This window comes from Alligator sinensis, unplaced genomic scaffold (assembly GCF_000455745.1).
Source record: "Alligator sinensis unplaced genomic scaffold, ASM45574v1 scaffold1542_1, whole genome shotgun sequence".
In the NCBI taxonomy this organism is placed as follows: Eukaryota; Metazoa; Chordata; order Crocodylia; family Alligatoridae; genus Alligator; species Alligator sinensis.
In genome coordinates this window covers 367,575-395,442 of record NW_005842452.1, presented here as the reverse complement: position 1 = coordinate 395,442, position 27,868 = coordinate 367,575, and the positions used below count along the sequence as shown (strand labels likewise).

The window sequence follows — 27,868 nt, the reverse complement described above, 5'->3', positions numbered from 1 at the left end:
GTTGGGGGGTGGGTTGTGTCTAAAAAGGTTGAAAACGGCTGTATTAGACTTACAAGTCTGGATGTCTAAGTCACTTTATTTATTTTCCCCTTTGCCACCCAGGATTCAGTCCATGCCTGAATGTTAAACAACACTGCTCAATAGTTTAATAGAAAAATACGTGTCCACCCCGCAGTCTGAGAAACCCGTCTGAAACTTAAGTCTCCAAGCAGCGCTGCAAGCATTCAGTTAAACATTCAGATAGTTAAACAGCTGAACAACTGCTATGGGCTGGAAATTTTCAGCTAGTGCTTAAAAAAAAATTTTTTTTGCATTTCTTTTTTACATTGCTCCACAAAGGCAAGGGGGCATGCTTTTGCTAGTGTGCTTCTTTCTAAAGCCATCAGTCTCAGTCCTTCTCTGCCCGGCCACAGGCTAACAAGCCACTATGTGAAGAAACAAGTGGGTCAAAGCAGAAAGATCTCACTTTTTGCGAGCACGGAAGATGAGCAGATTTCAATTACGTATGTAGAGTGACGCTTTTTCGGCACTGAATCAGAGTGGTACGTGTGCCCTTACCATCTTGCATGCCAAAAAAACCCCTACAGGAACAAATCCTAATTCTGGTGCTAGGTAGAAAAAAAAAGAACAGAAGTGTAGGGGACTTCTAGCTTTGGTGAGATCATAGGCAGTAGCGAGAGGACTACAGGAACCAAATGACTATAGTTCCCATTAAGGAAGGATTTGTGACAGCAAGTTTCAAAGAAAGCGGGCTTTGGTAACGAGAACTCTGTGGCTACTTAAAAGCCATGCCACGCGCCAACCAAGCCACGTCTATCAGCAGACTAGGGGCAGACTTCTGCCATTTGGCAACCATCAAATTTATTTTAATTCTCTGTTATAGCATCTTCTTCCCTCGCAGGGATTTTTTTTTTTTTTAGGGCACGTCTCCTGTTTTTGTTCTGCGTTACAGCTCTATTTAACATCTTTATGGGGGTCTTGCCGGCTTTGTAGTTCTCTCTTCTTCTACACATAAATGCTCACAGACACAATATATCTTCCTACATACACCAAAACCTAGAGGCTGAAGCTGGCACTTTGGTCCTAAATCATGTCCATTTGCACACAGAGGGGAAAGTGAGGGAGGACAGACCAAAACAAATAGAATGAGTTAGAACCAAGGCACCGGCTTTAATATTTAATTTCCTTCCATCAGCATCTGTCATCTACCCGGTGTTACTTTAGTGTCTCCTCCACCCTGCTTCCCATTTTTTTTTGCTCCATATTAAAAAGGCAATATGGACTGTAAGCTCTTTGGGGCAAAGATCCTGCATTTAGAGGAGCTTGCATGTGGGTCCCTAGTAGAAAAATATTATGGGGAGAAAAATCTGCCCCTTAGTGCTTCAAATTTGGGCCTCTGCAAACCCAGATGGCAATTAATTTTAATAATAAATGCACGCAAGCATCATTTTATTGCTTTTATTTCCTTCTTGAGAGAAGCAGGTTGAAATCAGTGCAGAGAGAGACAGTGGAGTGGTTCCATTTTAGGCTGCCTCTAGCTGCATTTAGCCTTGGCAGGCTATAATAAGGAAGAACCAGGCAGTGCCTCCAGTACAATGTCTTTAGCATGTGAACTGTTATTTAGGGTTTGGGTAAACATGGATCTGGATTTATTTACCCAAGAGACACTAACAGCTTTTCAGAGGAGACTGATTTTGGGCATGTGAGGCCGGAAAGTTTGCATTCTTTACCCAACAGGCCGTGGCAGTTCCATGGAGTAAACATTTTGGTAAATGAATTCATTTAAAACTGTTTATATAACAGGCTACAATAATGCCAGATGGACTGATCCAACATTTCGGGGAGTCATGAGCCAGAGAATACACGCACAGGGCTAAATCCTAAATCTTTAGGCAGAGAGAACTCCTGCTGGCCAACAAGAAAGGAGGGGAACTGAGGATTAGGCTCATGACTTGTACTTAAAAGTCCAAAATTGATGCAAATTATGGGACAAGAGCCTGTGTTTTGCTCAATAACACAGAACGCTTGTAAGGACAACCTGCGGCTCCTAGATTAGGGTTCAGCCAGAAAAATGAAGGGAGACTACCACTGAAAGCATGGGTCATGCCTCTAGGACAGAGGAAAGTGGCTACCATCTGTTTTTGGCACAAAGGTAGTGCTTCAATCTGTTGCATCGAGTCTAATGGCTACACGTGTGAACCCAGCAAGCCGTAAGCTTTAATGATGTTTACAGCACATGCTCCGGAGGACCACGTTTCAACCTTGAGAGTAGATTTTAAAAGCAAGTAAACGCCAACCAAGACATGCGTGAGCTGCTTGGTCAAAATTCAGGTTCGACATAAAACCCGGGCAAGCTCAAACACTGCAAAAAAAATTAAGCTATAGAAAAACAAAACAAAACAAAACAAAACAAAACAAAAAAACCCCCAAAACCCACAACACACTGAAAAAGGGAGGTTTTGCCTTGCAGAAAGTGTGAGCTCCTGGAAGAGTTTCACTGGGTTGAGAGAACCGGGAGCCAAAATCTGCACAGAGCTGTGGCCCACACTAAGTTTTTATGGCTTAGTTAATAAATCCTTGCTAACACGAGGAAATTGCAGGGCTGCCTCAACCTTCCCAGGGACATGTGATGTATTTAGTTGCAAGCACAAAGTCCTGCAGATAAACCGGGCTCAAAGCAATGCTCTTTTGTGACTGTTTTGTTTCTCATTTGTAAATCCCCAAAGGCTCCTCAAGGAGTACAGGAACTTAGCCCCAAAAGTCAGGAGACAGGCGAACTCGATGCAGCACCCAATGCCGGGTGTGACGCAGAACTGTGGTGCCCAAGTCTCTTTACAGAGCTGAGACTTACATGTGCGCGTCTCTTCATTTCCCCTGCTGTAAATGGCGGCGGGGAGAATTCCCTACCTCCCAGGAAGGCCGAGCAGATTTGTTTGCTAATGTTTGCAAAGTGCTCAGCTAATGGAGTGATTCATGGAATATAAAGGCCAGGTGGGACTGTTACAGCTATGGAGGGGGACCACGTATGGGCCCAGATGCACCATTTTCATTGCAAAGCCGGTGGGGTTTGGGCAATGACATAGCTGGCGCTGGAAAGACTCCGGGTATTTACTACACCAACAATAAACGCGCCCATTTGCATATTTCCTTTCCGCTTGTAAGACCTGCAAAGCTGCGATCGTGCAAGACTCTCCGCAGAGCTTGCTTGCTCCCTTGCATACCAGCTCCTTCCCGCTGCGTTTGTAGCAGTCAAGACTCGCAGACAGGACTCGCGTGGGGCTGGATTTTTAGCGCCCAGCAGCTCCCGTGGAGATTTGTGGCTATGTTTTTAAAAGTAACCGTTTAAAAAACCACTGCTGTTCTGATCTGCACTTTAAGGAGTACTTAGGAAGGAGTGGCGCGCTTCTGAAAGACTGGCTCCTCGATGCGGGGAGGGGGGACTCTGATGGATGGACTGATCGGCAGCGTATGTGCAAAGGGAAACAGGGGCGAATGAAAGAAAGTCTGAAAGTCTGCATGTGCAAATGACCCAGGTTAGCTGCAGAGGAATCTCTCAAGGACAGATCTCATTTTCTTCCCGAAATGCACAACACGCGGTTCATCCTCTCACCCCAGAGATGATTTTTTTTTTTTTGGTACAGAGTTGTAGGTGATCTTAACCCTAGACAGACGAGGCAAACTTAATCAGTGTGGGCTGGAGGATTTAAGGCACTTAGGTTTCCTTCTGTGCTTGCTTTTCGGCTGACATGCTCCACAATCTTTATCCAAGGTCACTTTACTCAATGGCTTCGTTCCTGCTTCTGTATAATGGGGACAGTGACTTATCGCACAGCATTACGGCAAGATGTAAATGATGCCTGTAAAGTGCTTTGCGGTACTTGTCTGACAGAGGATCAGTCATGCGAATAATGATGAGAACCCAGAGCTGAGAAGTTTGCGCGAGACTCCCCCCGCCCCACTTTCTCATGCTGCATCACGGCGCATGGGTGCCGACCAGAATTATGCATTCAGCATCTAAACGAGTCTAGGCAAGGGTATGCATTTAAGCCATTTTTCTGTTGCTGCCAGAACATGGCTATTTCCATCTTCATCATTACAGGATGTCTGTACTGCAAGATGTTTAGGCACAAAGTACCTGATACCTTTCCCAGGTTAAAATGACCAGCGCAGAACAAAGTATTTTCTTTCCTGTCTAGCAGGGTCCCATGAATAATCAGAAAAAACAACCACCAGTTTAAGTTTTCTCGGAGAACAGTGTGTTAGATGCATTGTGGAGAACATACAAACACACACTGAAAGGGTGTCCAGATTAAACCCTGAAATGTTATTTTTGGCTCTGGCAGCTCCCTGGACCCATGTGGATATATGCCTTTTACTTTAAAAATGTGCTTACATCCTGAGCTGTGATTAATTCTCGTTCCTTTCCTTGTTTAATAATAATAATCAGAAACTTCAGGCTCTGCTCACAGGCAACACTCATTTTTGTTATTAGGAAACGGAGTCTGAAATGTCCAAAGAGCCATTTAGCAAATTGCTTTCCTTGGGTTTAACATCTGCAAAGAACTGGGAAGGTTGCCACTTGCGGTATGACCAACTCTGAGAGAATGTACCGCTCTCCTTGGGCAGCTCTGCATCTTGGCATGCTCCTTAGATTTGCATTACACAACATGGCATCTTCTCCGTGTCGTACAAGCTGCACTCGGAGGCTGAGATATGAATTGAGAGAAGTCAATCAGGTGGCGGTAGCCACTAGAGGACAGCCAGGTTTCTTCCCAGAAGTAGCTTCTCCTTCTGCCAGCTGGCAGAGGTTGAAGCACCACAGAGGTGGCACAGTTAAGCCCTGCCTTCCCTGCTAAAAAAAGGTGTGGGCTCCCCCAACCTCCAGTGCATTTTTACTTCAGGGTGACTTTTTAGAGTCAAGACAAGGCCCTAGGGGACAGATCTTTTTAAAGATATTATAGGGGCCCTTAGTGCCATTGGATTCACCAGCAGGGAACACCTCAATACCTTTAAAAAGCTGTCTTAAAAAATACAAAGTAGGAGGAATCAACACACAGTACCTCGTGTTGCTCAAGTGCAAACTTTCCGGAAGCTTAAGTAGAAGAGCTAACAGATGCTGGAGAGAGTCCAAGACATCTCCTCCTTGGCCAGAAGGGCAGTGCCTCTGAATGAGAATGGGTAAATCATAATTTAATTTACATTCCTATAGCTTATCTCATCCCCATGGGCTTTCCATATACGTGCGCCTCCATTGAAATGCAGGTGTTTTTAGAGGAAGGCAGCAACCATCTGGTCTGCAGCACGCTACTAGTAGCGGTAATTAGGAAGGAAAATGTCTGGCCAAGGACATCGAGGCATGCTCTTTAAGAAGAGAGTTGATGAATTGATTAAAAAACCACATGTTAATGTACCTACTCTTTAAGGCATTTGACACTTCCGTGTCTCGGTGGCAATCAGAGCAGAGACTCAGGGCAGCAGCTTCCAAACACAGCACAGCGCCTACAATGCTGGGATTTGAACCCATGTTCAGTGCACAAAGCTTAGGCTGCTAAACTGACTGTCCTGTAAGAGGAGGAATTCAGGAGCCTGGAGTACAGATTATTATCAATCTGCTACCCTCTGCAAGAGGTACAGAAAGAGAAATGAGGTTTGAGAACCTCCAAGGAAAGCAGCAGCATCTCAGAAAGCAGTAAGGCCTATGACAGATCCCAGGCATCAAGGCATCTCGGGCACCTGAATCCCTATTGAAATCAATGGGGAGGTCAGACACCCTGAGGATCTGGGTCTAAGATCCCTTTATTTTGCAAACAGGCCAGAATATTCAAGCTGAGGCAACAAAGGTTAGGCTGCTAAATCACTATGCACTACGCTCAACAACAGCAGACAGATTTGCCACCATACTGTGCACACAGTTCTCCCAGGAATTCAGACAGGGATTTGGGTTCATAAACACCTCAGGCAGCTTCTTGTTTCGATGCTTTTGGGAGTCTAACCCTTGCTACCTATTAATACGCACACACAAAACAAACCCTCGTCAGTGCTACTTCACACATTTCACCTGTGGAGTCCAAAGCATTCTTACATAGGAAGGTCAAATTAACTCCATTTTACAGATGGGAAGACTGAGACAGTGGTGATTATGGTGAATTGTCCAAAGTTGCACAGCGAGTCACTGGCACAGCTGATAGGAGGACTGGCATCTTCACCTGGAATCTAGCTGGAATCTCCAGCTATAGCAAAATGCTGCAACTTTTATGCAAGAAGTAATAACCTTAAAGTCACTTGGCAATGGAAGCTAATTAAAAGGCTATTCAGTAGCCTTTAATTTTATTGAAATTAGTCTAAAATGCACAATAGCATGGTAAAAGATAAATTACTGTTCTCTAGGCTTTAATCCCAGCCGAACCATGGGTTACCACCAATTCTTTCCATACCTCTCAGACATAAAATGAGATTACTTCCTACTTCATTAGGGTGCTACATTCATTTGCATGTGCAAATGCTAATGCACAGAACTAACATTATACAAAAGCCAATATAAAAATAAATACTGAAATGGAACTATGGAGGCCCCATTAAATTAAGAGAGCACTTAAAGTTAATTTCGAAGCTTAGCAGCGCCTTAAGTGAGGAACGGGGAGTGAGGAATGAAGAAAAAGGGACAGCAGCCGTGTTCTGAGCAGGGAATGTAAGGACATCACTAAATGAAGTTCCTAATTTGCCCCACAGCAACGTTCTTCTCTCGCATCGTTTAGGAAATTATGTGGCATCTAGGGGGAAAGGGGGTAAGCTACGCGGCTGCGCAGATGGCTGTATAATTGCACGGACGTGGGCAGGGCCCCATGAATTAATCAGCGCAAAGCATCATGAGACCCCAGCAACAGTGGCAAGAAAGAGGGACCCAAAAAACCATCCTTCCAATCTACCGCAGGAATCCAATCCTGGGTGCCCGCCTTCCACTGCAAGGCTCTGCTGTTTACCAAGTGAGTCACACTTCCTGCTTTGACCGCTCCACGGCTCCTGAATGAATAATCTGGAACTGAAGAATCCTTCTGGGCCAACAAGCAACATCGGCGGCAAGCCGCGCGCGATGCGCGTGCAGACGAGAGAGAATTTATAGAGTGAAATGCAAAGAACAACAAAAATGCCTTCCCAACACCCTCCCCCACCCCTGTGGAATCAAGAATGTACGTGTAAAAATAATTAAATCCAAACTGGAGTCGATTAATTTGTCTGCAGGGTGGAGGATTTGTGCTGTGGGAGACAGCATGGGGATCTTAAAAAGGGCTCTGGCTTGTAGCCAAGTCTGTCAATAATGTAAAGGCAAGAAAAGGATTTTGGCAGCAGGTGCTAGCACATGCAGTTAAGACTGCTCACTAGTTCAAGTCATTCTGACTTTCCGATTCCCTGCCAAACCGTACATTTAAGTTAAGTGCTCGCACTCATTCAATATGCAAGCCTTCACCCCATGGTAACAATGGAGGGTTTTGTAGTGAGCAGGCACTCGCACCTGGGAGGGGGATGCCTTGATGCTTAGTAGAAACAGCCAAAAAGTCCTGAAGCCAGTAGCCAAAAAAAGTCCTTCATCAATGTGGGGAGAGCAAGCTGGATTCTTCAGCTAAGGAGAAGGGAAAACACGGCTTTGATTCAGAAAGAGCAAGAACAAGAACTCAGGCTCTAGGGCCTTTCCCCCTTAAATGCCCGAAGATACCAACCACGCACCTGAGCAAGAATCAAGGGCAGTGTTCTTGACCCAGAGGTGAAAGCAGTATCAGCAGCAATCTCCACATCGAGGGCAGTGCAAAGGCTTAGGACCTGTGATTCCCACGGTGTCCTGGGGTGCTATATGGGTGTTACGGGGTGCTTCTCAAACGCCTATGCATAATTCACAAGATAAACCCAGATTTCCAATAGGAATCCAGAGTGGTAAAACCATTCTGCCCTGTTAAAATCTTCCTGGGGTCTTTGCAGCAGAAGGATTGCACTATTCATTTTTCCATAGTCAAAATGAAGCGAAAGCTAAGAGCTGGCATTTTCCAACAAAAAAAAAAGGGGGGGGGTGGGAAGAGAGGGGACTGCAGTCTAAAAAAGGCTGAGAACCACTATTTATAGACATATACTTGTTTCTGATGGTTTAGACAGGGCTGATCCTGCCTTGAACAGGGGGTTGGACTACGTGTCCTCCTGATGTCTCTTCCAGTCTGACTTTTTTTCTGATCTTTTCTCTCATTTGTGCAAATGAAAATATCCAGGGCCAGCAGCTCTTCATAAGAACACCCCCGGCTCCCTCCCTCTCTTATGTGCTGTTAGCCAGTCTACTTCATTACCGTGTGGGTGCTGCTCTGGAGCTAAACTGCCCTTCTCACCTTCAATTCAAGCCATCACGTTAGTTACTACCTAAAGCAGAAGTTTCTATTGCAGGTGATGGAACTGGTGTCCAGGACAGTTCTGCCTGGGCTGTCCTTCCACTGTGCTTTGGGGTTATGATCTCCTTTCATCACTGTACCAAAGACTACCCGATGTCCTACTACATCAACCTGCTTCAAAGCTTTTATCCTCAAAATTGACTCCTCTTGACAAAACTAATGGGGCAATTGGGGAAAAAAACCCACATTCCTTCTACCAGCTTATTTCTTATGCTAATATGCGTTCGGTAATTGCTCCAAGCAGCTCAGGAATGTCCTTTGAACAACAGCGGGACATCCCAAGCAACTGTTTTATGCGTCGGAAGGTTACACCTCGCCGGATTCGCTCCCTCCACCTTCTGCAAGCATCCTGAGCATTTCTGTCAGTCGTTTCTCGCTATCAATTATTGCGCAGACTGTTTTTACTGTGTTACGCTGTGACTGCCTGCAGGTCTCTGATGCTCTATGCCATGTACAGTGGTATCTTGTTAACGCAAAGGCGGCACAGAGGAAGGAATTTGCATTTGCTGGTCTTACCTGATTAAGAGGTGGAGGGGGAAAGAAAAGGGAAATATGCAGCTATGGGAATAAGTGGTGAGTGACCAAAAAGGCAGAGGCAAAAAAATGAATCCTTTTATCAAAAGGGTATAAATACTAGATGGTCCTGGGTATGACCACAAAACTGCAACGCACTGGAAGGCCACGTGCCAATGTGGTGGGGCTACTTGTGGCAGGGTAACTCCTGTAAAATACCATAATGTTGCAGCCTCCAGAGTAAGGTGAGTATAGGGTGCTTCAAAACCCTATCCCCCACTGCCTTGTGGGCACTTCTTGGTTGGAGAAAGGCTAAGGGACATCACACCCTGACAGAAACGTGTCCTCGCTGGGGCGTTAGGTAGTCAACGGCAGTTCTTATCCATAACTCTCCGGCAGAAGCTACAGCCATCGAGGCACTGGACACCTGGACTCAGACCACTTATGTATACACCATGATCGATCCAGAGGATTGACGATGACCTACTATAAATACCAGAAGTGGTTACCTTAAGGTAGAACGCAGCAGCATAATTAAGTAAAACAGGATGGGAACGTAGGCTAATACTGCAGGATCTTGTCTTCAAAGAGTCAGTGTACAAGTCCCTGCTGCTTGGGGTCTTTAGAGCTGAACTGAATAAAGCAACATATTGCAGGGAGTGATGCTGCTCTGGCCTCTGAAGGGACAGCTGCTAGATAACAAAGAAAGAGAGATGGAAGGAATCTGTCAAGGCTTAGTGAAAACCGATGAGGTTCTTTAATTCCCGCATCAGAGGTGAAAATAGAGATCAAAGATAAAAACAAACAAACCACACGATTAAAATTTTTAAAAAATATTAAGCCCACATTGTTACTCTGTTCATGCCGCGGGGCAATTTTTTGCCCTTGGATCTCCAACTTCCACCTGTCCCTGAGTTGGAGTACTTCTTCTGTCTGCAACAACCTCAGAGACCTCATGGGCAAAAGGTATTACTGAGACTGGATGTTCCAACCTCCCGTGTAGTAAAAGGCAACAAATTTTGCTCAGTCGTCTCTGCAGGGGGAGGAATTACTCCATGGCAAACACAAATGCTAATCAAGCACAAATCACTTCTAGGCAAGTGATCTCAGGATAAAGAGTCCAGATGATGGTGAATTTAGTAGGTCCCTCAGCAAGCATCTTCAGTGGTTTAGTCTCTCAATGTTAAAGGATTGCAAATAACTGCCAAGAGAAGAAAACAACATGTAACCCCCAGGATCTGCACCTCCTGGGACATCAGTCAGTTGGTTATCTGCAATGATCCTTAAGTCTGTCATTGCTTTCCAGAACACACCCACCACCCCAAGCCCCCCGTATTATCATGACAGCTGATATCCTGGTTGCACAAAGATGGCAGGTGGGAAATTATGGATCTGTCACTGCATCCATCTCCCATTAAAAGCACATTACAGTGAGGAAACAAAGGGTATCTGGAATGATCTTCTATTTAATCAGTAGCAACAGTTCTCAAACCAGCAGTCTGTACCCATCAATGTGTATGGAGAACTGAATTGGTTACATGGTGCTAGCCAATTCCCAACTTCTAAATCACATTTAAAAAGACTAGCTACAAAATGTTAAATGATTTCCCCCAATGATTTTCCACCTATAGATCTGCTGCGTTTCCTGTGGCATTATGATTGCTCCTGGAAAAGGAGGTGGTCCTGGAAAGCATCAGTGAACATGGCATTCTCTCTCTATTAACAAGGCCCATTAAAGGGATCTCTGTATTAAACCATGAAAAGATTAAAGAATCCCCTGGCCTCAAGTATCTTAAGCTTTAGGACTTTATAGTGCAGCAGACTGATTTCACACTCTAGCATGAGCTTCCCCCCCACCCAGGTCTTCCTCTTGTAAATGGTTACAGTAAAAACACCCAAAGCATTCTAAGGTCTGAGCCAATTTTCCATCTCTTGGTCCAGCCTGGCTGCCCTTTCTATTAGTCATCTGTAATTGTTATGCAATCTAGTCTCCTTTTAAAAGCTGCCAACCTCATAACTACAAGTCAAGTCAGGTTTGCAGGTGTAAATTAGAGCTTCCTTGTTCTCATGTTTTCCTTCCCGCTCCTTAGCTCATCTGCAGGTTTCAGGAGACTGGGCAAATCTTTTTGTGCAGATAGTCGAAATTAAGTGTGGAGAGTCCATTTGTGAGCTCCCATTCCTCTAGTCCTAGCTGTGTGCTTTGTCGCCTGATAAAAAGCACAAAAAAAAAGCTTTTTTTGTGTGTGTCTGTTGCTTCAAAGTCCCCAGATGCAATTCATCTGGGGCTGGCTTCTACTAACACACAGTTCTAATTGCCTTCTTACCTACTCCTAATGGCAAAGCCTTTTAACATTTTACTTTCCATCTGCAACCCCTTAGTAAAAATTAAGTGGATAAACTGTAAGTGCTACAGAAATTAGAATGGATAGAGCCTAACATAATAAAAGGTTATGCATAAGCTTTTCTCCATGTAGCATTGCTGCTGCACGTTCGTTTTGATCTACAGTCCTTCTAGCCTACCACACTTCTGTTCCTAAACTTCTCTTAACCAGAAATGACCTAGCTGCAGTGCCAAATGTGTAGCATTTCTGCAACAGAAAAATACAGCTGAAGTCACCGAAAAAAAAAGAAATCAATTTGCTTGTGTTCTCTGGGGACCTGAAACTCAGTTGTTTCTGTATCATCAGCTTCAGAATACGATTTAAAAAAAAAAACCACAACTTGTAGTCAGTGAAATCATTCTGGATTTTAGGTTTGTAATAGAACCTAAGAGACTTGCGTTCAGATAGAGACAAGCCAACACAGCAACTGCAATTTGTTTGTAATTAATGCAAGAACATGTTCAGAAAATGTTTCCCTCAGACACCAATTTGAAAGAATATCCCCTAATGCAAATGTTTGAGTTTGCAAATTAAGGGCTAAAAGCACAGAATTAAGATGTCAAGAGATGAGACTTTGTAGTGGAGAAACTGCACCTGTATCTTCAGGCCTCAGAGTATCTGGTAACAGGGTGGATGGCCATTTAGCAGATTTCTAGGATGTTGGCAGTAGGAGGGAAGGCTTGAGAGACTTGTATGATCATTATGAATGAGTCCCATATAGACACCTCATATTATGCGCCTGCCTGAACCACGTCAGTAGAACACGATTCGACAGTCTTTGATCAAAGGTAAAACGTTGCTTTGAAAAGGAAGCAAGTGGGCCAGCGATTGCCACATGCAAATTAACAAAAGTGTGACAGTGAGATGAATGCACACCATGATTTCACACTGAAGTCCAGCTCACAGTGCCAAGCTAGAGTCCTTTAAGAGATTACTTTTATAAGCTATGAACATTTCAATACCTTGCAACAGTGTTGTCCTGCTGTGCTCCCTGGGAAGCATGCTATTTGAGTCCCAACTAAACCCACTCGCTGGAAAAGTGGATAAAAGGCAACAGGTGAGGGTCTGAATTCTAGGCAATTATACCAGTGACCATAAACACTTCACCTGTTTATTCCCCAAAATAAACCTTGCTCATCTGCCCAAGATGAGTAAGCGACATAACTACCCAAGACACACTAACCGTTTATAAATAACCTGAAGTTCAGAAGCCAGAAAACTTAACTTTCCAAGAGAGTTTCTCCAGTTTGAAAGAGCTTATGAAGTGGTTTAATTTAGCAAGCTTTATTGCCTAGATTAATTTATAGCTTGTTTTGCGCTGCTGCACGATTCTCCCACCCCCTCTGCGCACACAATTCTTTATTGTCTCGATGTTTGCTCTCAGGGGGGATTTTAGGCCTTTAATGTTTTTATTGTTTTAATCCAGCGTATAAAAAATTATTCGAGAGAAACAGCTGGTACAAGTGCTTGCAAAGTGGTGGTGCAGTTTCTGGGCTTGCATCATTAAGCAGGTGTTAAATAAACAAGATGCCGTGTTCCTCTCGAGATTTATTGGCATGGCCTGGTCTCCCTGAGGGTTTTTTGGGGGGGGGGGGGGGTGGTGTGCAGGGAATCTTTTAGGAACGTGGAGGAAGTGATCAAAACCCTTCTGCATCGTCTTTTATACCTCTCGGAAAACCCTGCAGCACAGGAGTGCTCATCCACCGGCCTGTGGGCCAAATCCGGCTCATGGAGCCATGGCATCCAACGTGCAAAGCACTCCACGGGTTGGGAAATTTGGTGGGGATGGAATAGTGGCAATTAATATTGCCACTCCTTCTCCATTGCCAAATTCCCAACCTATGTCCGCACCTCTGTGTGGCTGGGTCAGGGCGAGGCTACACCCCCACTTCCCTCTGTGAGGCCAGACTGAGGTCTGCCAGCTGGATCTAGCCAGTGGATGGACCAGGCACCAACCATCCAGCCTGCAGGGCAAAAAGGTTGGGCACCACTCTTGCAGTCCTTCCCACTGCTGCCAAGACCCCCAGTACCTCCTTTATCCTGGGTTTAGGTACCTTGCCCTAAGTTCCTCCTATTAATGCTACTAGCTGTCAGAAGATACAACCCCCGTTTTTAAGGGTGGGCTGTAAAAAAAAAACAAAACCCCGAAGATTGCCTGGGTGACCTTTCCTATACAATGCAAAGAAAGAGCCACAGAAGTTAAAGGCAGGAGAAAATTGCTAGAGTGTTTTCCTCCACATGCCTACACCAAGGCAACAACCCAATGAAGATGTACTCAAGTTGCAGCCATGCAGGGCCTGCCCAGAGGCTCCTAATGAGACAAACCCCTGGAAATCTCAGGATTTGAAAGAGAAAATCCCTGGGAGGTAACTGTTTATCATAAGCTCTTGACACCTTCTTTGAAAGGTGGAAGAGGGCTTTTGAAGGCTCTTTATTCAAAGTGTTACTAAAGTTGGGTATGTATTTAACAGCCCTCTTCCCCCCAGTTTAAAATAGCACAACTAAAACTCCCTGCTCTGAAAAGCTTTACTTTCTCATTGATGGTGACGTGACCACAGGCTTTCACACTGGGCAGAACCTGCAACATTAAAGGCTGATTACTGCCATAACTTCACCATATCATTTGGCCAAGAAGCTAAATACAACCAGAAAGCCACATTTTCCTGTTAGTGCAAAACATGGGCAAGAATGCTGGCTTCTAACGAGACTATTACAGTCCAGCATAGAAGATGCTGGAAAGACCAAGACTTCCACTCCTGATTAATAAAAAATGGGGAGCCTTGTGGGCCAATAATGCTGTTATGATTATTTTTTACTAGGGGAAAAAAAACAGTGCCAGGTGAACCTAGGTTGTGGTAAAACCACAACTTGCCTGGGATGAGACACCAGAAGCATCTAATACTGTGATTACAATGGAAGCAGGTAGTACCTTTCTCTAGAGTAACCACAGCAATTGGGTTAGAAAAGACAATGACCAAACCAAAGCTGTATCTGGGCTAGAAAGAGAGGTACATGCTAACATGAATATCAGAAGGAATCATGCAAGTTTTGATCATAGTTTGTGATTTCACAGCAAGCCTCCTTTCTTCATCTGGCCCTCCCTTGAAATCGGTGCTATATTTTCGGATTGCGTTAGGGTAGATCAGCAGTTCCACACATCAAGGATGAAGAACAGATTGCAGTTGGATCACATGAGGTTAACGAGCTCACGAGCAGCATTCAATACCAAAAGTATCAGCCCCAAGCAGCAAAGTAACTAGAAGCCATCAGAGGCTTGTCTGGTTTTGTTATAAACTCAAGATTCAGAGCAATCCGCTAAAGCTAATAAGAGATCCTGGCTCAAAAACCCAGCTTCACGCTGGCAGAATATGAAGAAGTCGGCAGTTATGATATGGAACCAGAGGAGAAACTCTGTCGGAGGTTTTGATTGTGTTTTGTGCTGAGATTTGGGGTTTGTTCAAAGCAAAACTCAGTGGGTGTGAAACCCGCTCAAAATTAGCACTGAAGAAAACATCTCTGAGACTGCTCTGAGAGTGAAACTGCCATGTGTTTCTGCAGAGCTGATTATATTTCGAAATCAGAGAGGGGATACTCGACTGCAGGGGAAACGCCGTACAGTCTCCTGGCTACGTTGGTACCAGAACAAACAAGGATATGGCTCAGTAAGAAAAAATTAACGTGGCCAGAAACCTGGCAACACACGCAAAATTCCAAACTCGGTTCCATTAGCTCGAGCTGTGCTTGCAGCTCGACCAACTGGCACCGCAGGTGTGAAATGCGTGCGGTGGGATCGCTTGCATTCAGTCCCCTGTACAGGGGGGAAGAGGGAAGAATGTTAATACCCTCTTTAAAATATTAAGCCCCGAGTCAAGCGCATGCATTGGCTAGTATGCCTGCTAAATCTGCAGCCCAACGCGTAGTGGAAAGCCCAGTTTCCAAGCAGGGGACATTCTACTTGATCAGCATCCAAACTAATTACATTACTGCAGCAGATTTTCATTCCCCCCTGCCCCTCAGAGAGTGAGATATGGCATCAGAAAATTTAGAGAAAGGAGGGTTCCTAGCCAGGATTTATTTTGCGGCAGTTGACCAGATAATAACACATGCCAAAATATCCCTGCATTTAAAACACAAGCGCTAAAAAGCAAAACCTAGCTCTTTTATAGGGCTTGGAGCTGAAGAGTGGATGGCCGACTGGTATCTATTCTTCCCCGGCAGCAGGTTTCACCCTCACCAACAATAGTCTCAGCATATTTCCTCTGAAAAGATGAAGGGCTAAGTTCCATGATGTTTTCAGCAAAATCTCAGTGACAGTGGCCACCCTCCACAACAAAAACCTCCTAAATTGCTACCTCATCCCCATGGAGCATACTGAGTATCAATTGGTTCCTTCACCCCAGAAGTAGCTGCGTTTCAGAAGGGCTATAAAAGATACTGTCTGGGAAACTTGGGGTGTCTTTTGGGACAACAGGGGCCACAGAAAGGCAATCAGAGCCATTCAGATCCTCAGTTACTCCACTGTCAAGTGCAACACATTTACCTCCTCTTTGTGACCTCCCTGTCAGCCCTGGTTGTCCACAGAAAAGATCATGTTTTAAAGATCATCTCTAGATAATCAGGTGGCTACAGTTGCAACTCACCATTTCCAAGACTCCTGGTGGAGAAGGGAGGAGAGGAGAAGCTGTGGGGAGCCAGGATAAAAACTTCTAAATTGCAACCTTAACTTACAGCAGCAACCAAACCTGGCTGAGAAATCCTGATAAGGGGGGGATTATGTTCAGATGAAAGCTTACTGGCACGGACAGCCATTCCGCAAATAAAAATCAGGGTTGTGATAGGATCAGGGGCCTCCTCTCTCATCTGTAGCAAGATTAGATAACCTCAGCCTCCCCCTTTGCAGTTCTTTGAACTAACCATTAAAACAGAAAGGAACAACCCTGCTTGTTACCCAGCTGCTTTTGTGAGCAGATTCCAGTACTTAGTTGTCCTGTGCATCTCTAGAAGATAGTGACAGAGCTGACTGCTACTTCACACCGTTTCAGGGGTGTTGGTTGTAGCCACGTTGATCTAAGGACATAGGCAGACAAGGTTCTTTGGGTAAATCCAGTATCTTTTATTAGAACAACTCAAATAGCTGGAAAAATGTTTCTTAGCAAGCTTTCAGGCACAAACACCCTTTGTCAGACTGTTTTGAGTGTGATTTTTAATATTTTAGAATGAATGCTCTAAGACCACATCAAGCCGAACATCTGCTCCATCTCCATGAGAACCTTTGTTTTGAACAGCAGGATTGATGGTAACATATGCAGGTGAACCCACAGAAGGGACAGGCATGCAGGTGGCAATGCTGTAGCTGAGACTATAAATTGGAAATTGCATTTATGAAGCACCTTTGTGCATAGAATACACATATGATGGAGGAGTATGGTAGAATTCTCCATTAAAATGGGTGACAGCTACCAACACCTGGGTTTTATGTCCTGCCACAACTGACACACTGCAAAGACTTTCTGCTAAAATTTAAATGATACTTTCTGGCTTGCAGACCAGTTTTGGGATGAGGCCTGTTACTTTCCTGCATGACCTCCATTACCAGTGCTCCAGCCTGTCCCTGTCTGTAGACAGCAGAAACCGGTTGCTTTTATGGACCTGGCCATTCATACATGGGCAGAGGTAGAGCAGTTCTTGTTCTTCGTGTTGCCACCTGGGTACAGAATCCCTTTACACTCCAGTGCAGTTGGCTCATAGGACATGAGCTCTTTTAAAGCTGGACACACATCACCTCTTAAACCTAGGTTGAAGATCAAGCCAGGTTCTCTCTACATGCAGTGCCACCGCCACCACCACCACCAAGACAATTCTGTCATTAGAACTGATCTGGCAAGGGTCTTCTCTCCTTGCCCCAGGCAGAAAGAAATCTGGCTTGTCGGGACTGCAGATATAATGCAGTTCCCAAGAAATCCAGGAGGCAGAATTAGGAGGTGGCACTTCGGAGAGTTCCTTTCCTGTCTAGTCTTAAAAAAAAAAAAGAAGTTAGAGTCAACGCTATACCATATCACCAGGAAACCTCAGGGGTAGGTGCATCTACCTCAATGCAAAGAACCTTTGCAGCCTGACAACATGGAAGTATCCCCTCAACGGCAATGCAATCCTATATATGCCCCATTACAATTCACAGGGCTAGGGCTAACCCTAGTTTTTGGCAACTATGAGACAGGTGGCAGAAGAAAGGAGTTAATGACATGCAAACCTTTTTAGACATTTCTGCAACCCAGATCCTCACCTGGCAAAGTCTCAATGGCACTTGACTCTTATGGACTTCACCAGGAGTTTTGCAAGTGGAAAGCTTGCAGGCTCAGATCCAGGACTTTTGATAGCAATAGGCTTGCTGCTGTGAACAAGCTTTTCCAAGGGCAGCTACTGCTCAGAAGGCATATGCTGAGGAGTTGATGGCAGTCCTCATATTAAAAAGTGACATTTGTACTTAGGGCTGAAACAGGGAAGAGTGGAAAGATACTCTCTCCCCAAAAGAAAACCCTATTCATATTTATTTTGTAGAGCTCTTATTAAAAGCTGACTGGGGGTGTGGGGCTGATATATATTTAAGTTTCTTCACATACCCTCAGCAGCATTTGTGCAAAAGCCCATCTCGCTGGTTGGCATCTGTGCTCTTATTTAGACAAGGGGAATTTTGGAAAGCTGGCCAGGCCCATTTCCATTTGACAGACAAGTGTCTGTGCTGCTACAGGACCACAAGCGTGCTTCAAATGTAAAGCAGAAACGGTATTCTCCAAACTTCAATGAAGCCCAGCCGTAGGGATGATTAAGTCTTCAAGTTACAGGAAATGCTGCTATTAAATAATATTTAAATCTTTAATTATATTTTAAAACAGCCATTTTATAAAAAGAAGCTCTGTTATAGTGCTTTTGTAGTTAAAGGTCTGTCAACATTTCCATTTTAAACCTTCATTTCTAGGGGGTTTATAATTTGGTCATAAAAATTCATTCTAGGCAAGAACTTGGCATAGAGGGGCTCAGCCTAGGAGCAATTTTTTTTATTATCCAATTTTGTTTAAATTGGTTTGGCCCTTTTTTAAGTTATAGGAGTGTAAAAAAACAAACATTTACGGGTTTCAGATGCCTTTTCAAGCTTATTATTCAAAATTAGCTTTCCCCTCCCCACTTCCAAAAATACCTTCAGCAAAGAGGTGGGACATGCCATTTTGCTGCAAAATGTAACTCTCGGGTTGTCAAGAAATTAATGCATTTTTAAATGCTGAAAAAGGAGCTACTATACACAACAGATACCTACTTTCCTATGGACATATATTACATATCTTCCCAAGCATTTCCATTATATAATGTCTACCATTTTGAGCTTGGTGTACAGGCACTGGAGCTATTAACAACTCAATTTGAAGAAAAAAATATTTCTGAGAGCTTGCACTCTAATATAGTAATAAGACCTTTAACCAAGATGCTTCTCTGCTTTAAGTTGTATGCAGCTACATGGCAGCTTCAAATACAGGTGTGATGGATATTAGTTTATCCCACTAGGAATCTCTCCCTCCTCCTTCCTCCCATTGATTCCTTGGAGGATTTTGCAAACAAAAAACAAAGGAATTGCATTCAGTGCCTTGGATCTTTAAGTCACAGGTGCAGCAGGGATTCAGTACAGTTCATAACCATATGCATGCACTTGGCATCTGTCCACGCACAACAAAAGCTTGAAAGATGAGTACATTTTGCTTCTGAATTGTCTGTGTTTTGTTCTGGTTGGACTACTAGTATCCACAACTTTTTATTAGATATTTCTTTGACAAGGGCGTACCTGCCATGCCCAGATTCTACTGAGCATACATTATTCTAATAAAACTTGCCAGCACACTGTATCCCTTCAGTTCCTTCTCCAAGTAACCTGTTCCCTTTGATCAATACCTGGCAGATTTTCAAAGGCACTTATACTCCAAACTCCCACTGCCTTCAGTTGAAATCAATGGCAGCTAGGAATTTAAATACCTTTGAAAATCTGATGCGTCTTGAAGCTCAGTTCTGTAGATTCTACCGTACGATCCCAAGAACAACTACACAATTCAAGCTGAGTTATATATTTGGGCTGAAAATAGGCAAGATCCTGTTTGCTTTTAAAGTAGGGGACCAATCAGCATGAATGTTTCACAAAGGGCTTTTTTTTTTTTTTTTTTTTTTAATCCTTTGACTTTTCTATTCATTCTGTATCAACAAAGACCACTTAAAAATATAATACTGGCCAGAAATCTACACAAACTCTAGTACAGGTAGAACTTGCAGAAAACCAATCTAACGGGGAGAATTAAAAGAAGCTGGTTATATCAGCTTCTCTTTGCTACCAACATTATAATCAAACACTTACGTGCTGCTGGCACAAACATGGTGGTTTAACCCCAACTAGAAGACTGATTGGTGAGGATAGGTGCCCACAAGTGTGGTTACTGAGGTCTGGCATGTGCACACCCCCCCCCCCCCCCCCCCCCCCCGACATATATCCCTCTCTTCTCCACAAAGACCTCAGCATTCCCATTAGTTTTTATGTCAGAGAAGGGCTCAGGCAGAGACACAGCTGGATAAAATGATCTTTTCTTGAGCATCTACCTCCCGCCCCCATCCCCAACTAAGCATTTAGGAAAATCTTAGAAAATTAATATACTACTTCGTTGTGAGTCAGTCAGTCATGGGGTGTGCAGGTGGCAAGCCTGACACCACCTTCCCAAAAGCAAGGAACTGAAACATGAACCCAGTTATGAGTCGATCCACTTTACCCTTCATGTCAAAGCTACTGCACACAAGGCATCTACTTAGTCGCTCAGGAGGGCTGTGTGTGTGTGTGAATTCAGTTCAAATTATCTGAAAACTGAACTGTGCCAAACAGGAGATTTTATCACACCTTTAACTCTCCTACGAAATAAGTTATATTTCTACTTGGGAGAACTTTTACAATCTTGTCTCCTATGCCTGAAGAAGGATCCTTGTGCCCGAAAGCTTGCAATTGATTGTTATTTTTTATTTTCACAAAAATATCAAGTTGCTCTAATAAAAGATAATCACCTCTACCCACCAGTTCCGATTCCTTTTGCCTCTAGACCAATACGGCTACAACCTGGACACTTGAGTACCATAGGGATTTCCAACTACTGGTGCACCTGGGCCAATACAAGGATTGTATTTGATAGCCATGTTGGTCTGAGACAAAAAGAAATGCAAAACTTTAGAACTCTTGGTTCAGAAATAATATCTTTTATTAGACCAAATGAGAAATCACAAAAAAATAATATATTTTGCTGCAAGCTTTTGGGAGCCCACACCCATCCTCAGGCTCAGGAAAATCTAAAGATGAAAGATTTGGGTTGATACAGGCTTTCAAACCAGCAAACCAAGCTGCTCTTTGCCCTGGCGTAGCTCTCACCTACTCAAAACCAAACAGCACCAGTATGGTGCCATTTGCTGTACTGTTTGCATTGTTAACAAGGATGGCTTCCATCGCAGGCTGGCCATGACAGCTGAAATCACAGGACCAATTCCCAGGGTAGCTGAGGCTTTGGCACAAGACAAGATCCTACTGAGGACAGCCTGCCACAGGGAGGACTCTTGGAGAGAGGAGAGAGCCATTTTTTCTCTTTAATATCCGGGCTTGTATAACAGGAATAATCTATATTCGTTTGTATTATACAGGCTATAAAACACACCTTAGCTTCGGTTCCACATTTAACCAATCACAGGAGCCATTTGTTGCCTCGTATATTATGAAGCAATAGAGATTTAAGAGATAATGGTCATGGCGGAAGAGTATACAAAGCAATAAACTGCTTTTGAGGTTGGTTAAATGCCAAGTGATGCTGAGGCTTCAATGCCATAAACATTATTTCTATTATATGACAAGATAAGAGGACACAATAAACCACAAAGAAGAAAAATCATTTTCTGGCCTCGTGAAACTTCTGGGCTTCTAGTTTCTTGGACGTTCCACGTGCCTCACCACAATGGCATCAGCTTAAAGGGAGTAAACTGTTAAATTAAAGGTGGATTTAAAAAGCAAACGACTGTGAGAGGCAATGGCATATCTCAAAATAGTGATGGAAGAGCCTCCAAATGACGGTTTGTGTCATATATATCTAAAAATCGGGTAATGTTCAGTTTTTGGGAGGTGCGACTGGCTGAAATGATCCAGGAGGATCAACAGTTGCCACCCTCTATATTATTTCACCCCTGAATGCTTTCATTATAACACTTGATAAAATTCCAGATGTCCAGTTCCCAGAGTGAGTATTGGAGGTGCCACACTGCATTATCGAAGAACAATGCTTTGCAGAATCAATCAGTGCTTTGATTCCATTCTTCTCTCAAGAATCTTGGAACACTTCAGAAAGGTGGCTGAGCTTCCCCCCCTCTCAACCCTTGCACATTTTTATAGGAGAGGAAAACAGGCAGCAATATCAAATTACTGTGATGCTGGGCAAGTCACTTAAGTGACAGCACTGTGAATAGAACAGGCTGACTCCCAGACCTTTGCTCTGAATGTCTCAACCGAGATGTCAGCACTTTTAATTATTCCGCATTAATGAGTCAGTGCTGTGTCATTACACCTTTTTTTCGTCATTACTTTTCAACTCTAACGACAATGCTCAAGTTGAGCGACAGCATTCAGTTCCGCTCTGGGTGTATTTCATCAGCGAGCGTGCGTTTTGAAACAGGGTTATTATATTTTAATAATGATTAGCTTGTCACCTTCAGCAACAAGATCTTGTGGGGCAGTTTCACCTGGCATGCCCAACAAAAGCCTTGAGACATGGCTGTCCATCTGTTCCTTTCAGTACAGCAGCATGCCTCCGTATCCCTCGTTCCCTTTAAACAGAGTGGTGGGGCCAAGACATGCATTCTTGCTTGCAGAATAGTTCTTTCCTTCCACAGCAACAGAGGGTTGGGGGGCAGGGGGTGGGGTGGAAAATGAAAAAGCACGTCATTTGTCCTCTTCGAAAAGAAGCCACTGAAACGACCTTCAGAAGAATCTTTTAAAAAAGTATATGCAGTACATTTAGAACTCAGCTGTGTCGCATCAGACTCACTGTTGGGCAGTGATCGTGTACAGAATCCAAAAATAACAGCCATTAAAGACCTAGCAACCAAAACATGTTTACATACCCACCGAAAGCCCGCTAGCTTCAATTATATAGTGGGTATAGCAAGAGCTTCTCATCTAGTTTAGGTGCCCGGCCCCCCTACCGTGTCATAACAGAGCATTTTTCTATGTTTTTTAAAAATTATTTTTTACAGAAATTAAACCACCACCACCTACAGGTATGGGAGTGCGTGTCAAAGCATTAATATAAGGGAAACCAATAGGGACACCGAGTAGACACCCAGGGCCGGTGCCCTCTCATCCATGACAAGGTCAGTTAAGACAGTAGATACCACTTAGTGGAAGTTTATTCAGAAACAGGAGATAAAAGTAGGCCCCACAGCCTCCCCAGTGAACTTCCTTCTCCCAAACCAATAGCTGTTTTGGTCAGGCTCTGAGCAGGGGTGACCATACAGGGAGATATGTAGAAAGAAGGGCAACTAGAAACTCAGCGAGGGGTTCTGGAGAAGCCTAGAAAGGGGCTGCAGCCTGACACATCACAGGTAAGCATGTAGTGGGGTCTCCAAGAAGGGTGAGATTGATAGATATGGAAGAAAAGTTGCAGCAAGGAAGTCTTCCTTCCTGTAGCCCTCTACCAGTGCACCTTGCTACCAGGCCCAAAGAGAACCCATCTCTCTCCCCATCTAACCTTGGCCTTAGGTGAAAATGAGCAATAAGGGGTCTACTACCATCCAGCTGGGGTGGTGATCTGTGATTCTTCTACTGGGAACTAGACAAAAAGTAAGCCATCGGAACAATCTACCCAGACTTGTAATAGGTTCTCCATGAAAGCGAGCCTACATTTTTTTCTAAAAATGTATGTCGCTGATTCAAACAAGAATTAATTCCAGGAAATCTTATGGCCTGTGTGTTATACAGGAGACCAGACTAGATCACAAATGATCCCTTCTATGAATGAAGCTGGTGGGAACAACCTGGAGTCTAACACTGGAATATTAAAATCAACATTTTTTCAGAATTGTGCCTACAGAGTCTGAAATAGCAAAAAGGAGAAGCAGATGCTTGCATCTCTCACAGGTGAAGGTTGTTTAAAGTTGCATTTAAATAAATTTCTGGTTTGCTTTAATTACTTATAAGTCCGATTTAGAGCTATAGGATTGAAGTTCTCATATCATTAGGTTCTCAGACATGCATGCCATTTTTAATGACTTGAACAATTTCAGGAGCAAAGGAATTTGAGATGAAACAGGCTATACAAACAAGTCCACACATCTACCAAGGTAGGGCAGAAAATGCTGCAGATTATAATCTGAAGCAACCAAACATCTGTGTCTTTTTTAAATAGTTAGAATGATTGGTTAATAAGACAACATTTTTATCAGTTCTTCCACTCTACAAATAATGAATCTCAAAAAAAAAAAAACCCAACAAAAAATCAAAACAAAAAACAAACCCCAACCAACCAACCAAAAAAAAACACCCTGTGCCGTCTTAAAGCATGCATCACAAGGGTACAGAATTATCCTTTTTTAATTTTAATTGAGATACCCACAAGAGGCATTAAAACACTAAGATTGTTTTGGGTGAGCATTCTGGGAATCAGTTATGGTTCCCATGTTCACCATAGCCATAACAGTTTGGCAACCCATTATCCAATAGCCACAGTCAGAAAAATGAAGCATGTAGGGATCATTAAAGATCTAAAAAAAAAAAAAAAAAGCACACCACAAAACCTTTAGCAAGAGGCCTGTTCAACTGTTCTGGTACTAACATTTCAGGACACATGGGCTTTTAGTTCATTAGCTTTCAGTCACCAGGGTATGAAATGTCTGTAGGATTTTACCAACTCTGCCCAATAGAACAGCTTGATCATTCAAATACATGTGTGCATTTTTTTTTTTTTTTTTTTTTTTTTTAAGGAAAAAAAGGAGAGAGCATGTGAGCTGCCTAAAAGGTGGGATTGTAAGAAGAGGCATCGGTTTAATGCAGGGGAAGCTCTGTTGTCTGTTCAGAGATTATGCTTCTCAGTAAGTCAAATTTTTGCTGGAGCGCTAACTCAACTGCAAAAATACCCGTGATGGAAGTTTACCAGCCCACATATGGGTCTACTCACCTGCCCTTTATCATGAAGAAAGAGGCTGTTACTCACTTAAAGTAGCATTTGCCTTGGGCAAGCAAGCACAACAGAATTTCACAACTACCCCTAGCAGGTAGCCTCTGGAGGAAGACATTCTCTATAGGGGTTGGCTTTTTTTTTTTTTTGGTAAGCTTAAAATAGACCCCAGCAGTTTGGGGTTCACATAGCACAAACCATCAACTGTCACATTCTCAGCTGCCTTGCCAAATATGTTATAGCAGCTAACTCATCCTGACAGAGAATGAATATCTGTCCTTTGGTTAAACAGCCTTGAAAGAAGATGAGCAATGCTATCAAAAAACATTAACTGGAGATCAGCATGTTTTCTCCGGGTTGTGCGGATCTTGTGAAAAACACCAGCAGAATAACAATCCAGCACAAAGGCAGGCAGATTTCATTACTTTGGAGTGCTTGTACTTGCTCATAACTTGGATTTACACACTGCAAATCCTCCGATCTGATTACCTCCAGTGATCACGTAAAACACCAGCTTTAAACTCTTTGCCTCAGTGATAAAACAGCCACTTTGATTCACAACGACACATTCACAATAAAGTATACTGTAAACGTACCTGTCCACAGCCTGGGGCATTGCACACAAACGGCCTGTCGTCTCCCATATTTCATGCAGCTCAGCTAAGCTGAGGAAAAAGAAAAGGGGGAAAAATTGTTAAATAAGCTGAAAAAAAAAATCAAAATATCAGGAGCAGAAGCAGCTCTTTATAGGAACGTAATTAATCAGCGCTGGATGATATGGGGAAGGAAGGTTCTTCTATGCCCCTAGGTCACAAGTAGGGAAGAGGAATTCCAGTCAGAGTTTAAATTAGATTTCAAATGACCCAGTAATTTTTGCATTTTGCAAAGACAAAGTTTCGGCCAGTTGTTAAAACAGCTCATTAGGCACTGCGACAGCTCCAGGCAGTATGGGCTAACAGGGCAAGGGCTATGCAGTCGGCACTCCTGGGTTCAAACACGACTCGCTGCCTGGCTTTGGCAAGTGACTTTCCACTCTCTGCTTCTCAGTTCCACCATCTGCAAAATGGGGACAATTCTGTCGTATTTCACAGGCTTAATAAATCTCTCCAATAGAAGGTGCTGGAGAAGGACAGGGTATTCATTCAAGGGTTTGTTTTTCTTTTACTATTTAATATAGTAAAAAAAAAAAGCACGCGCGCGCATACACAAGACAGTGACACGCGACAGAAAAAATGGGCAACCAAGAAGCGCTGAGATAAATCCAAGTCTGCTCTCTGCACAAGTTATATTTTCAATGGGAGAGAACTAAAATTTGTCATTTAATTAATTAAGGGATTATAGGAGTGGTGCTCCGTTTTACAAGGCAATAATCCAGCTCCCTAGTGGGTAAACTGCAAAGCTGATGGCAGGGATAGTTTATCACAGATTATAGCCAAGGATAACAAAGCACTCAGTCCTATTATACTACAAGTGAAGCTATTCTTATTAATAAAAAATAAGAGTAAATAAAGTAACCCCCACCACTTCAAATTCTAGGAATAATGGTTCCATCCACCCACTGATATTTTTATGGCTGGATTTTAAAAAGCTATAATAAAGCAAATGTTATCTCTTCAGGAGGTTTACTGAGTGAGCATGTTCTGGCTGCTCGTGTTGCCTCCAGTCTCACTTACTCCAAGTTCAGCATTTGGCCGTGGTGAGCCAGCCTGCATTGCTCAAGCCAAGAGCAAAATGGAACCAGAATGCAGCCAAAACAGGTTCAAAGACACAGGCTCTTTTAGATCAGCTTTTCCACATTTCTAGCCATTAAAAAAAAAAAAAAGCCACATGGTAGGACTGAGAGGGCAGAGAAACCTGGTATTTTTAGGAGCTAATCTAGGAATGTGCTCCAAGGCATGCAGCAAACAGCAAAAGTATGCACGCGCACATCCCGTGTGCATACACACGTTCATGTGTGTTGTGGACAGACGGACATGTTTAGCTCATTAAAATGCACAAAGCATCGATTCTTCTAAGGTTATTTTTAAGTGACTTCATTTTTTCTACTGCAGCACAGAAGGGCAATTGCAAAGCTGAAAGAGCTGATGAGATGTGGACATTTTCCCCCCTAAAGTGCCAATTCAATGCTGGCAAGGTGCCCTCTCATAGCCCGTTAGTTGTGTGTTATAGATAGATTGCAATGCAGCTCTTGAAGAACTCGTACCACAATACTGAACTATGTTTAGATTTGCATACGAGTTCGAGGGCCTATGCAGACATGAAACCACAGCCAACAAATAGCCTTCATATAAAAATAAAGAATAGTAACCAGAATGCTTTGTTAACACAATCAAGCATAATCTTAAAGCTTGAATAGCAAATAAGGCAATTCACAGCCCTGGCCTCCAATCCTTCCAGAAAGCTAGAGGTAATTTAGCTGGGCCTTACTGAGAGCACTGAAAGCCCAAGGTTTCAAGAAACGTCTCGATGCCATTGGCACCTTATGGAAAGGGTCCAGCTTGCACGCAGTTTCCGAAACCACAAGACTCTTAGCTGAAGGGTCTCTGATAACAACCCCCGCAAAGACAGGTCCTTGGGAAGTGAAGTACTCAGGACCCAACCAAGTTAACAGCAGAGCCTCAAATTCTGCCTGTAAATTTACTATAAAACTAGTGCAGGTCCCAGGACACGCATGTAGCTGCTTTCGGCCTGAGGCACCTGTTTCCTGAAGGCTCTTAAGATTAGCCCTAGAGAGCTCATTACAGGGTTTAGTCTGAGATGGCAAAGCATGGTTGACAACAACAAGATGAGTGTCTTATAGAGGTTAAAGCCCCCGACAAGCACGGACAGACAGAAGCTTAAATGTGGCTTTTTCAATCTGAGATCCCAAATTGTGAACAAAGTAAATGCTCTCTCTCCATCAAGAGGGAGGAGTTTCACACCACTCTTGCCAAATGTCTAACCAGAGTCTACAGTATCACCTGGGCTCCTCCAGAGTGAGTCTCAACTGGGCAGTTCTCAGCCGAGATCCAACTTCATTCAGAAATGGGGGGTAATCAATTTATATAAATCAAAGAGTCCAGCAAAATGGAGATCCCAGGGGGGTGGGGTGGGGTTATCACCAAAGATGCTGGTTTTCTCGGATTTAAAAAAAATCCCCAATTTTTGTGTTAAAAAAGTAACCCCAAATCCACATTTTTCCATGATTAAAATGAAACATCATTAATACATATATATCTATATCTACAGATATCTATTGCTAGATCAATTGATCTAGCTAGATATATATAGATAGATATATCTATCTATAGAGAAAAAGAGAGGAATCTTTTGATCACAGTAA

At 43.4% G+C, this 27,868-nt stretch overlaps 1 protein-coding gene across 5 annotated transcripts in view; it reads right to left on the bottom strand.

Annotated features, from left to right (window-relative positions):
* The window catches only part of ATF7 (activating transcription factor 7), an 82,946-nt gene that overhangs the window by 33,231 nt on the left and 21,847 nt on the right, over positions 1 to 27,868 (bottom strand). For 3 of the 5 annotated variants that reach the window (XR_003095694.1, XR_003095695.1, XM_025212260.1), the window contains exons 2-3: positions 25,143 to 25,211; positions 9,449 to 9,631 (exon numbers count right to left, since the gene is read on the bottom strand). Coding sequence is in view for 2 of the 5 variants with exons in the window: in XM_025212260.1 (XP_025068045.1) it covers positions 9,449 to 9,631; positions 25,143 to 25,190 (231 nt within the window). In the remaining 3 variants the exon portion in view is untranslated. Of the gene's footprint in view, positions 1 to 9,448; positions 9,632 to 25,142; positions 25,212 to 27,868 lie in introns of those variants that run through there. The other 2 variants (XM_006030568.3, XM_025212261.1) reach the window with 2 other exon arrangements.